Source organism: Electrona antarctica (assembly GCF_951216825.1).
Source record: "Electrona antarctica genome assembly, chromosome: 11".
Lineage (NCBI taxonomy): Eukaryota > Metazoa > Chordata > Actinopteri > Myctophiformes > Myctophidae > Electrona > Electrona antarctica.
In genome coordinates this window covers 21,734,777-21,751,083 of record NC_136792.1, presented here as the reverse complement: position 1 = coordinate 21,751,083, position 16,307 = coordinate 21,734,777, and the positions used below count along the sequence as shown (strand labels likewise).

The 16,307-nt window shown below is 41.6% G+C and overlaps 3 protein-coding genes across 9 annotated transcripts in view; all 3 read left to right on the top strand.

Moving 5' to 3' along the window:
* Positions 1-7,251, top strand: part of usp2a (ubiquitin specific peptidase 2a) — a 62,322-nt gene extending 55,071 nt beyond the window's left edge. For 4 of the 7 annotated variants that reach the window (XM_079514104.1, XM_079514105.1, XM_079514103.1 and 1 more), the window contains 4 exons: positions 3,192-3,296; positions 3,456-3,576; positions 5,514-5,594; positions 5,885-7,251. In XM_079514104.1, coding sequence (XP_079370230.1) covers positions 3,192-3,296; positions 3,456-3,576; positions 5,514-5,594; positions 5,885-5,993 — 416 coding nt within the window. In that variant the 3' untranslated portion in view covers positions 5,994-7,251. Of the gene's footprint in view, positions 1-3,191; positions 3,297-3,455; positions 3,577-5,513 lie in introns of all 7 variants that reach the window. The other 3 variants (XM_079514106.1, XM_079514108.1, XM_079514109.1) reach the window with 1 other exon arrangement.
* Positions 7,252-10,479: 3,228 nt separating this feature from the next.
* Positions 10,480-12,567, top strand: LOC306932046 (GTPase IMAP family member 5-like; the record flags this gene model as incomplete). Its single annotated transcript, XM_079513751.1, has 3 exons — positions 10,480-10,642; positions 11,096-11,431; positions 11,993-12,567. 3 exons carry the CDS (start codon positions 10,480-10,482, stop codon positions 12,565-12,567), a joined length of 1,074 nt encoding a protein of 357 aa, XP_079369877.1.
* Positions 12,568-12,924: 357 nt separating this feature from the next.
* LOC306932361 (TLC domain-containing protein 3A-like) lies at positions 12,925-16,208 on the top strand. Its single transcript, XM_079514139.1, has 5 exons — positions 12,925-13,379; positions 13,892-13,975; positions 14,129-14,342; positions 15,146-15,241; positions 15,852-16,208. The coding sequence occupies exons 1-5, from the start codon at positions 13,258-13,260 to the stop codon at positions 16,143-16,145; spliced, it is 810 nt and encodes a 269-aa protein (XP_079370265.1). The 5' UTR covers positions 12,925-13,257; the 3' UTR covers positions 16,146-16,208.
* The last annotated feature ends 99 nt before the right edge of the window (positions 16,209-16,307 follow it).

The window sequence follows — 16,307 nt, the reverse complement described above, 5'->3', positions numbered from 1 at the left end:
AGCAGTAATATTACATATTACTGTAGCAGGAATATTACATGAATATAAAATATACAATAGCATGGGTGGTGGAGGAGGTGGGGGTTAATAAACTACAACATCAATATACATCAACCAAGGTCAGTGTTTCCTGGATACATAGAGTGGACTTTTAATATTGCCTACATAAAACTAGTGAACTACTAGTCCATACCCAAGGATGTGTGCACTCCTAACATTTTTAGCCCCAATGATCCGTTCCAATCCATTACCAACCACCCACAATGTACAGTATGTCAACGTTTGTGTTAAAGATTGAAGAACGAATCATTTATCCATTATTAATATTAACCAACAACATTTAACTTTTTTTAAATTTGATTAATGTGACTGCACCTCATTGAAACTTTGGTGAGACAGGGGTGATGACTTGGTGTCACATTAAGTCAGTCAACCTTAAGGCCATGTTAGCTCATTTCATCAGCTTTTTAACTTCATGACATTTCTGTGGAAATATGTTGGGTGTTTAACCACAAACAAGCCCATGGATATCACCGAGGCAATTGGGAAGCTTTGCAAGAGAAGTACTGGTCAAGGATACATACTGTGCTGTAGGTGCGCATTTAGTCACTGACTACTAGCCTGGCTCAGTGGCCTTGTGGTTAGAGTGTCCGCTCTGAGACTGGGAGGTCGGGGTTCAATCCCTGGCCGGGTCATACCAAAGACTCTAAAAATGGGACCCAGTGCCTCCCTGCTTGACACTCAGCATCAAGGGTTGGATTGGGGGTAAGTCCCTGCGACATACTAGCGTCATGTCCAGGGGGTGTACTTGTACATCAAGCTGCCTCACGCTACAGAAACAGGAGATAGGCTCCTGCCCTATGGGCCTCATGGCTCGGCAAGGCTACTTACTAGCCTGGCCCAGCCTGTGTGATTTCTGGTCTAGAGGGGCGGGTGACAAAAAAGTGGTAGATCCTATTGATTCACCGATCCCCCTCCCCTCCCCAGTAGAAAACAGCGGAGAACACTGACGTCACTAAATTTGGAGCAACGCGCCTCTGCCCTGTCAGCGAAATGCAAGGAAGTTGGCTTCCTGTATGGCAGAATTTGGTACCGACTCCGAGGCTAGTCACTGACAAACAAAACTCTACACTCGTTCTCTCTGTATCTGTATATGCTCTTTTGAAATGAACGCACAAATTTGACTCGGGTTGTTCAAACTCACAGTGTGTAGATGGCTTGTTAACAATTGTCATTGATTGTGAATAGATTGTGAATTGTTAGGCAATTTGAATCCTACAATGTAGTTGTTAAGTAGGCTCTGACGCTGTGTATAACAACCCGGTCATTTAACTGATGAGAGAAGTCCATGTTTACATTGTTTCAGCTAAGCTACCGGTATGTGAGCCAAGTAATAACACGTGGTTCATGCGAACATGATTGCATGTGTCAATATGAGTGCGGGTGCTATGGAAAATGCTAGCCAAAGCGCCCCTCCGCCTGTGTGGACATGGCTCCTAAACGAAAAACGTTGTAGCTGTGAGCCAGGTCAGCCTGTGCTATCGTTGTCCAAGCGGCTGATCCCAATCTCATAGCCTGTGGGTAAATGGTGAATTTATATAGCGCATTTAACTAAGGCGCTTTACATAGATTACATCACCTATTCATCATACACACATTCATACACCGATAGCAGAGGGAACCATGCAAGGCACCAACCTGCTCATCGGGAGCAATAAAAAACCTGTTGCCACACTGCTTTTTCAATGCAAAGTGCCAGCATGGCCATCATGTGATATAATATGGTCTATTAGGGATTCAGCAGCATGCTCAAGGACACTTCGACACTAACTCTTGGGGAGCCCGGGATCGAACTGGTAACCTTCCAGTTCCCAAGCGGCACTCTGCCTCCTGAGCCACTGTCGCCCTGGGTACACCGTAAACATGACAGCCCATGATGAACAACACATTGCAACTTGAGGTTCTCCTCTTTAATATTTTAACATGAAATTTCACCAAAGAAATAAAAAAATAATTAAAATAGATATCATGGGGGGACAAATCTGTGTAAAATGTGGGTATTATTTTAAAGATATTTCTAAATGAAATAATGGAGCTGGGATCTTCTCCTTTGGTCCGCCCATTCCGGAGACATGTGAGAATGGTCCAGTGGAAAAAAACAAAAATCACAAATGTGGGTGAAATAAACCCGAAAACCTGCATTTAGAAAAATAACATTGATGTGGGCAAGGAAACAAACCTACCTTCTATGATGTCACTAAGCATCATGAAGCTACTGAAAGACACACCCACCTCAGACATCAGCAACATTAGGAAAATCACAAAAACATAATTGTCCGGGTGAAAATCACCCGGGTTTAGTGTTCTAGGGTTAAACAGCTTACATTTTGGGGAAGTGTAAAAACGGGCTTCCTCACAGTATGCATATTATGCTAATGGAAATGCCTGTGTGCAAGTTGAGACCAATTGCTCAACCCACTGAGGAGAGCATGCGGAACAGAGTGACGAAGTGACTGTGTGACGGACACACAGCTTTCCTTATTTAAAAGGAGCATATATATATATATATAGTGTTTATAAACACTGTTCACAGATGTAAATGTAATACACTCATGGTGGGGCTCTAATTTGGGGCAGGTGCATTGGTGTGAGGCGTGCACACAATTTCCCAAGGCACAGTGCTGTGTTTTGTTTTTGTTTTCCCTCCTGTGTGTGTTTGGTATTTTGGGGACTCACTGTGTATGTGGCACTGATTTGTGTACATTGTCATGATGGATGGAGAACATTGAAGGCATAGCCTAATATCACATCAGGTTCTCCCTCATAAAAGGCTTACTGATTGGTCATCTCACCTTCTCCGGTCCGGAAAAGATCAAAAGTCACTCGCCACACAACGGCCATGTTTAGTAACAAAGTGTTTGCTGTTACATGATATTTCAAGACGGTATATTAGCCAAACATTCTCAAATTAGCCTGTGGTTCAGTTTCATTTGGAGTTTTGTTAAAAAGGAGGAGGCCACAGAGCCAATGGCCTCGATGCAAAAATGTATTTAAAATATTTAGGAAACCAACGTTTCGACAAGATAGACAAGATTCCTCAGGGTTTTGAGAGTTTTCAGTTTCAACCCACAGATTTATGTTGAAGGTGGTACCCAGACATGTGATATTCCTTGACTTGCCCCCCTACACAGACCTGAAACGGTTCTCTGAGGCCCGTAGAACCAGCAAACTGTCCACTTTTGTCAACTTCCCAATGAAAGACCTTGACCTGCGGGAGTTTGCCTCTGGAAACAGCGGTAAGTACTGATTTCGCAGTTCCTACGCACAAGACTGACTATTTTATAAATGTAGGAAGCATGTGAAATGCTGCTGAACCCTCGAATATAAAGTGTAAACTTCTTAATACATGTTTGGATTTCAGCTGATTGCATTTGTGTTTGTGTCCTCTCTCCCAGTTAATGCAGTGTACAACCTATATGCAGTGTCCAACCACTCAGGCACCACCATGGGCGGTCACTATACAGCCTACTGTCGCAACCCTGCCTCAGGAGAATGGTACACTTTCAATGACTCCAGGTAGGTTTGAGCATCTACCACGTTGGTTCTCAACCTGGTCACTGGTGGGCCAGGGACCCTCAAATAATTGGCAAAACACTATGATTTAAAAAATAAGTATGGGGAGCTCTTATCATTACACATCATCATACTAATTTCTCCTTTCATTGTCAATGGCAAATATGAGACGTGTGGGGACAAGATTTACGTCATATTTGGCGGACATTTGACCTAATTTCTCCTTTCATTGTGACTTGTCAATGGCAAATATTTTTGCCAAAGAATTTTACGTCATAGTGTCTGAGCAAAACGGCTATTTTTGTCTTACACAAACATTAAATTCACATTTCCAGAATTTTACATCCTAGTGTCTATTTTTGCCTTACACAAACATTAAATTCCCATTGAAAATAAATTGAGAATTTACCCATAGTGTCTGAGCATTGAGCAAATAGACATAGTGTCTATTTTACGTCATGATGATGTACGATGATAAGAGCGCCCCTCACTTCACACAGGTGTGATTTTTCAAACAAGAGTTTTCATTATGATTGTAAGTGCCATTTGAGTCTCCTAATTGTGGCCAATGATGTCCACTGAGGGGTGTGGTTAATGTGAAGGTTGGCAGGGTATTTAATCAGGTCTCAGTCAAGCAGCAGGTGTTGCTGACAAGAGGCAAACAGTTTTCAGGAGGCTGTTGTCTTTATCATTTACGTTTATTGTATTTATTTAGATGTATGCTGTAGTGACTAGGCCTGCAGAGACAGAGAATAAATCTTAATTATACCAACTCTACGCACATGTTTGGACATCACTTTCTGGAGCACACGTCTTAACTACAACCCGACTGTCGGCAACCAGTAGTGCCACAAATTTAGGATTTGGGCGCTACAATGATGATAACAAATCCAATAAATAAAAACGTAGTGCCATTCATCCAAGCTGGAACACAATGGATTTATTATTAAAATAAACATGCTCTGAATGCTCTGCAAATTTACCCCTCCCACCCCTCAGAGTTCCTGCTCCGAAAGAGCCACAATTAACTGGTATCTCGTACCATTAACAAAAGATAAAATTAAAAATAAATAAAAAGTACATACAAATATACATTTTCACTGTGAAGCATATCAACGGGTAGAATATGCAACAATAGATAGAAAAAAAAAAAATACACAAAAAGTAGATAAATGATAATGTAAAACCAAATTGCAGTAGGGTCAGTATTAGGAGTTATTAAGGATTGTTGATGTCAGCAGCATTCATCCTCTATATATGTTAAAAATGGTTGCCAAACGGTGTAAATGTTCAAAGCACCAGTACCCTCTTGTGGAGTGACATGAAATACTTTGAGAAGCACTGTGCTACACTGCACTCCAGTGTTGTTTTTGGCATCAAATTTCTATTTTAGTTTTAGTCATATAGTTTTCACTTAGTTTTAGTCACATTTTAGTCACCTGGAATGTGTTAGTGTTAGTTTAGTTTTAGTCGACTAAATGTCATGAGATTTTAGTCGACTAAATCTACAGGTGATTTAGTCGACTAAAATGTGTTTTGGCAGGCCTTGATGCCGTCATAATGACTGATTTTACATTTGCTGAAAATAGCCGATCTACAAGCTCACAATGCGTCGCAGCGCGACGCGTTGTGAGCTTGTAGATCGGCTATTTTCAGCATGCAAACAAGTGTAAACGACTTATACTGGATCTCTCGTCCACTAGTCCCTTCCTAACATTTTAGTCTAGTTTTTATTTGTTGACTAAATTGTCAGTATATTTAGTCTTAGTTTTAGTCATCACAGCTTAGTTTTCATTTAGTTTCCATTTAGTTTTTGTCAGTGGAAAAAGGTAGTCGACGAATAATTTTCGTCTTAGTTTTAGTCGACGAAAACAACACTGCTGCACTCATGTCTATAACAACACACCTCTCTCTTTCTCTCCATCTCTCTGTCTCCGCAGAGTTACGCCAATGTCCTCCAGCCAAGTCCGCAGCAGTGATGCCTATGTGTTGTTCTATGAGTTGGCCTCCTCCTCGCGGATGTGAGCACTTTGGGGGACGGTCAGATGGATGAATGGATGGATGGATGGATGGATGGATGGATGGATGGATGGGTGGAAGAGGGGCCTCATCTGGACATGTATATCACAGACATATCCACATAGTAAAACACACAACTTCCACATATTGGAGACTGCGTTTTCCACAAACCCTTGAGCTGTGTCTCCGAGCCTTCTAAACACTGAGGAAATTAATACTGCAGGACCAGCACTCTGGAAACCAAGCAACCCAACCCCACCGCGTCTCTCTCTCTCTCCATTTTCCTATCCAGGCAGTCGCTGCCTCCCTCTGGGCAGAGGAGGTGTGTGTGTGTGTGTGTGTATGTGTGTGTGTTTTGTGTGTGCGTGTGTGTTGCGTGTGTTTGTTTACTGTATGTATGAGTCTCCCCCGGGCAATAATCCCATCCAACGGACCGTCGTCTCAAAAGTCCCTCTCTATGCACTGCAAACCTCTCGCCCCAACTGCTCGCCTTCGCCTTCTTCTCATCTTCTCATTCGCCTCAGACATTGAAATGAATTAAAAGACTTGTTTCAAGTTATTTTTTCTTTTTTTTTTGCTTTGGATTTTTTTTTTGTACATGTATCACTCCAACACCCATTTTGGACTTTGGGATAACTGTTTAGAATGGTGCACCCTCCACCCCTGAACCCCTGCTGTGCTGGACTAACGAAGTATGACAGCAGCAGGAGCATATGGAATGGTTGTCGTTATTTGCTACACAACGCTCACATACTATCAGCCTACCTAGCCAGCTCAGCCGGCCCTTCCACACCACTGCATTACAACACTCCTCTGTTTCCCCTATTGACACTCTTTCTTTCTCTGTCTATCTCCCTCTCTCCTGATCTCCCTCTGTCTCTCTGCTGACGTGGTCGGGATGGCTGGTGGCACTGTGCGTGTTACATGATTTGGAGGACGCCCTCTAACTCGCCTGTTATTTAATTTGTTTTCCCCCGTGTGGCTGCTACTGATGTTTTTAAAGTGCTGTGAATGAATGAATGGACAATCTGGTACCACGGAAACGATTAGAATCAGTAATACTGATGATGATAATATTGGCAACAATCCTTGTCCTTAGAACGGGGTCTTTTTCTTCCTCTCTCGTTTCATGCCATTGAACAACACGGAAAGAATGTTTTAAATGATGAAGAAAACACTATATCTGTATATTTTTATATTCTGATGCAATATAGAGAATGTACTATTCAGTGGTGCTGAAAATGACCCATAACTGTTTTCAGTTGGTTAATTTAACAGGTTTGAAGAGAGAAAAACATTGTTATTTATGCTTATGATAATATTATGTGATGAGAGTCACATAGGTGGTAGTCAAAACACGAGTATATGTATATATATGTATATATATATATACAAGTGTATATATATATATATTTATAAATAAATTCTATAAAGCAGTGGTTTTACTTCCACTGTGTTTTAATTCAGCCGAAGCAAAAGCAATGCAAAGAAATGATGAATTCAAATTCAATTTCTGGAGGATTACATAAAATATGACTGACAATGATGTAAAAAGCACACGTGGCTACTTAGTTTCGACTGGGGGGGGAGTAAGCGATCATAAGATATAGGGTTCCGTTTGTTCTAACTGCAGCTAATTTATCATGAATAAAGCCCCACAAGGGAAAATGTTTTAAAATGTTTGTTGTTGTTTTTCTAACTGTTACTGGCAGTATCTTTTAGCATGCATTATTAATGCTAGCACAAGTCTGTGACAAGTCTATTCCTGGAGGAACATGGCTAAAAGATGTCCTCCATAGTCCATACCATTTGGAGCAGGATAGTAAAGCTTAGATGACAGACGTAGTACCATCGTTATGATGAGGATTTTTAACTGCGAGGTTCACTTGTATCATAGCCTGATAAGAGTTCAGTGGGAAATGTATGTTACAATCACACTGGGGTCCCTTTTCTACCTAAAGAACTTTGGTTTTAGAACTGGTTCTGTTCTACATTCTTGGAACCTTGGTGCTTTCACAGAACCGGCTGGTTGGTTCAAGTTCTGAAACTTGAAACTTTTCTTTCTGAACTAATTTATTTTCAGTGGAAACACTCTGAACTTGTTCAATATTAGGTGGGAAAAAAGAACGGAACCGGTTCAACCCCGGTGGAAAAGGGGCCTGTGATGATTTATTTGAACGAACTTCAGCCAGTTACTCAGAGACAACACTATTGTGAAAAATGTTAAAATGTCCCAAGAGGTTTTATTAATGATCAATGGAATGTGTATATTTAACCTTATAGGCTACTAATGACTGTGTAAACAAATTTTGACTTGGGGGGGGGGGGGGGGGGGGGAGACAAAAGGGACTAATGTGGCCTATTTCCTTGTGCACTCAATCATGTCTATATCCATGGCCCAGGAATTTCAGCTTCACCTTGCACAACGTTGCGTGATCTGATACCATCAGTACCCAGGAATAGGCCTACTCTCTCTCCCTGCCTGTCTACACCCTGGTTGCATGGCATGACCCCATCCCAGAGAGTAAAGGGAGATGCAAACTATATATCGTTGAAGTAGGGCAGAAACCTCTTATCTCCATATTTTACGTTTTTGGTCAATTAATGCCCTACTACGGCCTGGGCCGTGGCTCAGCGGTCCAGGCACCTTGGCTGGTAATCCAGTCTGACAGTGTGCCGCGGAGTCGACTCCCGATCCTGACTGCTTTTACTGCATGTCACTGTCACCCCCCCATCTCTCTCCCCATTTCCTGTCAGCCTAATGTCTGTCCCTCTATAAAAATAAATAAATAATAATAATGCCCTACTACTTGATCATACTAGTACAGTGTCACACAAAAGCTAGTCTCTCGAGACAGACTCTCGAGACAGACAGACAATTTCTAATCACTGGAGCAATTATTTTTGATTTCTTGTCCACATTTGGAGTTACATCATGGCAAGGTAACTACACTACCCAAACCTCTAAAGTGGTTCTACCCTTTAAGTGTTATTATTATGGATGTTAGTCTTCAAGGGTGCTTTGCAGAGTCAACCAAGGAGCTTGGATAAATATAGAGAGCTCCTTGTTTCATTGCAGTTTTCCTTGTGCAGGATTATTAATTGCATAACATGCTTTTCAGTAAAGAGTAGGCGCCACCCTTTGTGGTTATTGAACCTTATAGGAGCTTGGGAAATAGGGAGCATCGTAACACTGTGAGCCACCATGCTGTACTGTAGCAAACGCCCCCAAAACAAAAGAGGACACAAATTATTATTATTATAGAGCACCAGAAAAGAAATAATCTGTTTCATACAATAATCCATTGATTATTGCAGTTTTGTACAATTCCATAAAACAATGTGACGTGCCTATTTCTAGTTAAATCAAATCGATCCCTTCATATGAATAGTCCTCAAATTTGAATCAAATGAACACAAAACAAATTCATGGTTTTATTTAGTTTGCCCTGAGTATGTCTGTTAGAGAGGTTCTCTGTTGTTAGGGAGGCACAACTGATACAGTGTTACTGAATTACTATGCCAGTCACATATCTAGAGGAAGTAGATGGGAATAGCCTCTCTGCAAGTTAGCATTATATCCTTTATAATCTGAACTTTGGTGCTTACTTGGTTTCATTATTGACGCAATGTTGCTTCCAAAGAATTCATTATTGACGTATTGTTGCTTCCAAAGAATGATCCTTTGTGAACTTTGGAACTGTGATTATGAAGCTATGGCATGATGACCATGCTGAGTTAGTCGACTGGAGGCTGTTAAAACTTGAGTTAAAGGAAGAAGGTTAGCCAAGCCTTTGAATCAAGGAAGGAATTGAAAATAATTGAAAGGAGGTCTCTATATTAGGGAGGGTCAAAATAGAGACTGCGGACTTCCTGGAAAATTAGATCAGCACTTCTCAGCTATATGACTACTAGAGACAATTTAAAATGACAGCTTACAGACCAGCCTACTTTGGTAAGTTACAAATGTATGTAAACTATAATGTAAATGTATGTAAACTATAATGTAAATGTATGTAGGGATTTGTACGGATTTACAGTACTTTCTGTCTGTATATGTCTGGGCCTGTATTGTACTGTATATATGTGTATGTATGTTTTGGCTCCAGACTCAGGCTTGTCCAAGTTGGTGATTTTGTTACTGGGTGAGAGACAGAGTGGGAAGAGCTCTGCAGGAAACACCATCCTGGGCAGGAGAGCGTTCCAGATTACTACAGAGACTGTTCACAGCTCCAAGGAGACAGGCTGGATCTGTAGGAAGCAGGTGGATATAAAAAACAACAACATAGATATACAGTACATTGTGATGCGTTGTGAGCTGGTATTACAGCTATTTTCATTATTATTGACATTTTGGGGAAACTTGTTACATTTTGGGAGAAAGGAATTCTGTCTGTCTGTCTGTCTGTCTGTCTGTCTGTCTGTCTGTCTGTCTGTCTGTCTGTCTGTCTGTCTGTCTGTCTGTCTGTCTGTCTGTCTGTCTGTCTGTCTGTCTGTCTGTCTGTCTGTCTGTCTGTATGTCTGTCTGTATGTACGTATGTATGTTTGAGTATGAACAGCTGCAATACCGCTGGGTGACCTAAAGTGGAAATGTTGAGGGCCATTCACACCGAGCACTATAACTAAGCCAGCCAGCGGTGTTGTTCAGCACTTCATTGAAGTGCTGAAGTATTTAACTCAAGTAGGCCTACAAATTTGACCAAGAGTATCTATACTTTGACACGAGGACTGGGGTTGAAAGTTTGTCCAACACTGATGAATATGAATGTTTTCTGTTTTTTTGTTTTTACTGTGACTAACACAAAGCAGGTAGCAGTAGTTGACACGCCAGGTTGGTCATCCTGGCACGCCACCCCACACAGAACCGCCAGGGAGATGTGCAGAGGAATGGCTCTCTGCCAACCGGAGCTACATGCCATTCTGCTGGTGGTTTCCACCTTGTCCCAGTTCAGCCAGGACAAGTGGGAGACCATGGAAGCCCACTTGAGGCTGCTTGAGACAACCATCTGGCAAAGAGCCATGATCCTCTTCACCCACGGAGATAAGTTAGGTAATTCAGGAAATAAAATCAAATGAAATTGTAAAACATAGTGTATGATCATTATTGTTCAATGTTAACAGTAAGAATTGTGATTGTGATAGTACTATTACTACTACTAATAATAATAATAATAACCAGAAATGCACTCTGTCGAGGTGCCAACTTGCTAGTAGGCCTACTTGTGTACAAAGCGCAAGTTGGCAGCGCGACAGAGTGCATTTCTAGTATGAATACAGTACTGCACCCTTCTCCCACACAATGTGTTACAATAATGTAGTAAGACAGACAGGGCGGCATTCTTAAAAAGCCCTCACATAATAACAGGCTGGGTGTGTCGTCTGGGAGGGCCTCCCAGACGACACACGACATAAAGATTTGAAAGTAGAGTATGCATGAATATTTTTTTGTTTTTTAAATAAGCATGCGTGCAACTAAACTCTTATTTTTTAAATGATTTGACAGGACACCTGCCTATAGAAACGCATATAAAAAGTCAGGGAAGGATGCTACAGTGGCTTCTGGAGAGATGTGGCAATAGGTACCATGTCATGAGCAGCCAGGACACAGCCTCGGGGCGTCAGGTGCAGGTGATGGTACAAAAGATAGAGAAGATGGTGGAGGCCAACATGCGACCCACTGAGATGCAGCAAAGGATGTACACCTTGTTGAGAGAGGAGTTGAGGAGGAACACGGAGAGGGGGTGGCAGGGAGGCAGAGAGGACGCAGACATGGCAGTGATGCATGATGGGATACCGAAGCAGGTGTGGCTGGCCTCTAGAACAACAGTTCTGCCTAGAGGTAAGTTCTGTCCTATGTAGTCAAAACCTAGTCAAAAAATATGATTACTCATGTATGAGTTATTAACTTATTATATGCCACTGCTGTATTCCAATAAAACATGGCTGTGGTCATCAATAGTATCGAATGCTGCACTCGGGAGTATGGAACAGAATAGTCACCACTGTGTTCGCATTCATTAAAAGATCGTTTGTGACCCCGATAAGCAGTACTCATAACATTTAAAGTATAGTGTTGATTTCGCTACTGAAACTTTTCAAATACCTATTCTAATATTATTTTTCATGGCTACTAAGAGTTGTAATGAGACAGTGATATCCAGAATTTATTTAAAGAATAGCTATTTAGAAATTGGCCTGGAATTGTAAAAAACAATGTTGGGATAACACCAGGTTTTTTAAGAAGAGGCTGTACACAAACAAACATAAAATGATCAGGGAAACATTGAACTCTGGAAATTTTTCACTTCATCAAGAGAATGCTAGTTTTTATTTGTTTTTTATAACGTGTGTTTAGTTACAATTGATTTGAAAGCCATTGCTATGTATCATTTCTTTACAGGCTTCCTGGCAGAGCCACCTGCTATGAGAGCTGGCCTAGGTCTCATCCTACTGGGAAGGAGAAGATCTGGCAAGAGTTTAGCAGGCAACCTCATCTTGGACAGAGAGGCGTTTCACATGGGTACAAAGACTGTCCAGTGTGCTGTGGCTAATGGAAACATGTCAAGGTGGACTATGACAGTGGTGGACACCCCTGGATGGAGCATGTTTGGTATGGCCCAGCCAGAACAAGTCAAGTTGGAGATTGGACTAAGCCCTTCCCTCTGTCCCCCAGGAAGTAAAATGGCATTCATATTGGCTATCCCTGTGGACTCTTTCAAAGAGAGGGACAGGAGAGCAGTGGAGAAGTACGTGAGTGTCTTAGGTGATGGAGTTTGGAGGAGCACCGTGGTGCTGTTCACCTATGGAGGCGAGCTGAGGGGAAGGAGCATTGAGCAATACATCGAGAAGACAGGAGAGCCCCTGCACTGGGTGTTGGACAGATGTGGTTACAGGCACCTTGTTTTCAACCAGTACACAACAGACAAGACTGAGGTTATTCAACTGCTGGAGATAGTGGAGCAGATGTATGGATAATGAATTAGCAAAAATAAATCAAATCAAATATTATTGTTTATATATTTAAAAATGCATTGATACTTATTTGCTGAGGTTAATTACTGTTTAGCTAGGCCATATAAAGGTAGTGAGAAGCTGAATATGAATTATTGTTTCATCATCAATTAAGTCGTTTTTCGTATTTAATAGATTATTTATCTTAAAATAAAATTATGACGTACAAAACATTAGTTATTGTCATCATTCATGCAACATCAAGGGTTATCCACTGCCTAAAGAAGAAGAAAACCTTGCAGTTTGCTCATCCGTATGCGACCTGCGTCTAGAGCGGACGCGGAAATGTACGGCGCACAGTTACAGTAGGAGGCGGGCTCTAGGCCGGATCAGAGCACTGAGCAGTAAATCGTAACGCAGATTATGTCGTATTGACACAGAACACAGAAACCAGCCCTCTCATGATGACGTGGGGTTACTTCATAATAATAACAGGGAAGTTGTTCAAGTAGCAGCCGTAAACGGGCGAACGCTAGGCTACTAGAATACGTATTATTGCTGTCGGACATTGATCTCAGGTCCACAGTCTAGTCTAGGCTTGGATCAACAAGTCCTATTACTCCACGAGTTCCTCTGAGGGCAGAGGACTCGTCCCTTTCTGTCGCCACGCTGTCGCGTTTCTGATGGAAGTGGAACATTTTTGTATGACCGATTATGTTTACAATCTTAGCATGTGGGGCTGTGTTTTTCCCCGGTCTTTTCATAACCTTGAAAACCGTGCTCAGATCAACGTTTACACGCTGGAGTGATGTAGACGTGGTTTGCGTTAGTGAGAGGTAAGATACGATATAACTTTTTCAAAGAAGTAACATATTAATTTCTCACTGTTGGGTTGGCAACTATCTGAAATTTAAATAAGGGAGGCGCCCGACGATCTACAAGCTAACAACGAGTCGGCTATATTTTTTTTAAACTCGCGTCATCAGGCTTTCTATTTTTTGGGAAAGAGATTTGGTGTGTAGACGGATTAGAAAAGAGAGGTCCAAGCACAGTGACAACTCGGGTCCGCGAGTGGCGGCTTACGTTACTGCATTCCAAAAGTCTAGGCCAGGGTGTTGACTAACTTATATAATTATGTATATTGTTTGAACTAGCAAGACGTGCGTCGTTGGTTGATTCCTAAAATCAAGGAACAAAGTGTGTCCCTTATCAGTTCAATAAGGGACATTCGTTTAGGTTTAGTTTACAAATGAGGGACGATTCCGTATTTATTAGGGTTGGCATTTGGCAACCCTACAAAATAAGTGTTTTTCCCCCCACTAACCATTATACAATGTTCAACTGTTAGGTTGGTTTCAGGCATCCATGCCTCTTTGGCGACCGCTGCTGGATTAGTTATCATTGCCTCCTGCAAGGATGTAATGACTGACAGGTAGGTTCATAGAATAACATTACAGTAGCACCGCTAGTTGTTTTTCATATGTGGATCAATTTATACACATTATACAGTAGCCTACTATGATTTGTCAGTCTACAGACAAAGAAAAATCTAAAAAAAATCTTTCTGTCTTTTCACAACACCCAGACACTGGTTGGTGGATGGTTTCGTGTTATTTGGAGCTCCCTACATGGCTTATGACATATTTGCCATGTACCTGAGCCACTACCATATTCAGAAGGCCAAAGGCAAGGATAGTGTGGGTCACTCACTGCACACTGTGAAGAAGTATGTCCGCAAGGAATGGCTCTTAATTCTTCATCACCTTGTCTTGCTACTCATCTTCGTGCCCGCTGTTCTGGTGAGGATGAATCTATTCTTCTCCGTATCTCTCTCTCGCTCGCACGCACGCACGCACACACCACAGTACACCTGGTTGTCTACAGGTATATGGAGATGTACTGTAATATGGAATGCTGGTTAACTAGACAGACATGTTCTGTTTATAGTCTGTGTTGTATTGGTGATTTTTCCACATTATCTTTTGGATAGAAGATAAAACTGCTTGTCATTAGATCTGTACTCTGTACTCCAGGACCTTAGTGCAACAAGCATTATGACGAGACAAAAATATAAATACAAATATATGAAGTAAAGTCTTTCTCAATTCTCAGATAACTAATTTCTGACTTTGTCATAACACAAGCTTATCATCCTTTGTTTCTTTCCTGTTCGTGCTTTTTTTTTGTCTGTTTGTGTGGCTGGGTGTACGCCATGGTGTGTCGTGTGCGGTTGTTTGCGGTGCATACTATTAATGTCAATGCATCTGACATGTTTTCACTCTGTTTGAAGGGCTATGGTGAGGTCAGCTTGACATACTGGCTGACTGACTGACTAACTGACTGACTGACTGACTGGCTGGCTGGCTAACTGGCTGGCAGCCTTGCTGAGTACAGTTGTCTTCATCTGAGAAAAGCTACGCTTGTAAAATGGCCGGCTTATTACTGATTTTTCTAATAATTATTTTGTGATTGTTGTTTAAGGGTAGCACATTAGTAAGGCAAGGGTGTATTAGTTTGAGACTCTGATGAACAAGATCAGTCTGAGTTTTCTTTTGGGTGTATTTATAAACACATTGATGACCATAGTTTGCCTGTTTTACAGTTCTTCAGAGGAGGAGTAGGAGACTTCTTCTGTGGCTGTATCTTCTCCTTAGAGTTCAGCACTCCCTTCATCTCCCTGGGAAAGATCCTCATTCAGGTAAACATGATGACGACTGGGACACCCCACCTCTGGGCCTAATTGTCACAACTGTGGTTGACTGCTGCTGGTGCCTACTATACCTATTAATGCCTAATCAATTGTCGTAAGTAAGACTGTCGCTTTTTAGTCAACCAGTAGTTTTCAGTCAACCAAAAAGCGTGATGTTGTCAGTTTCAAGCAACAGATATACAGTGAGTGAATGGGCTTTTGTTAACACTTCATGCACAAGTATAATAGACTTTAAAGCAATAAGCCACAAGAGGTCTCAGGTTACCAGGTATTTTATAATGGCTGAGAGGCGTAGTGAGGTGAGACGCGACGCGTATCGGAGTGTCTCCGACCCTTTCAGCCTTTTCAGTCTGTGTTCTGAGCTAATCTTGCAAACTGCTGGACTGATCTGTGCAATATTTCTGGTACACACTGCCAATAGGCCACAGAACTACCTCCACTAAAAAAAATTCACATATGTTTTCTATGTTTTTAAATATTTACGTTTCATTTTATATTGGAAGTGAATGAAATCGTGCTGAAATCCTGCCCACATTTGTAGTCGTAATTATTTACATGACCTTTTAAATTGAATCACTGTTCTGTCACTGTCTACTAGCTGGACCTTCAAGACAGTGTCTTCCACGTGATCAATGGTGTCATTGTTCTACTGAGCTTCTTCGTCTGTCGTATCCTGATTTTCCCCTATATGTACTGGATGTATGGACGAAAGTATGACATCCCCCTGCACAAGGCGGCCTTCAATGTGCCTCTTCAGTGCAACATAGCCTGCCTCACTCTCTTGGCTCCTCAGATCTACTGGTTTAGTCTCCTGTGTAGGAAAGCCTACAGGCTCTATCTGAGACAGAAGAGAGGGAAGGTTGAAGTCACAGACAAGTCGAAGTCAAAATGAACATAATCTATTCTTTTAAATCCATTCCCAGAAAAATAAAATTCTGAATTTCCTTCTTTCTAAGCCAGTTGTTTCACTTAGTTTCTTGCTACTGTTCTCATTAGTTTTTTGGTTTGTTATAGCTTTAATTTGTTTGGTTTTGTTTCGTGCAGCGCACTTTAT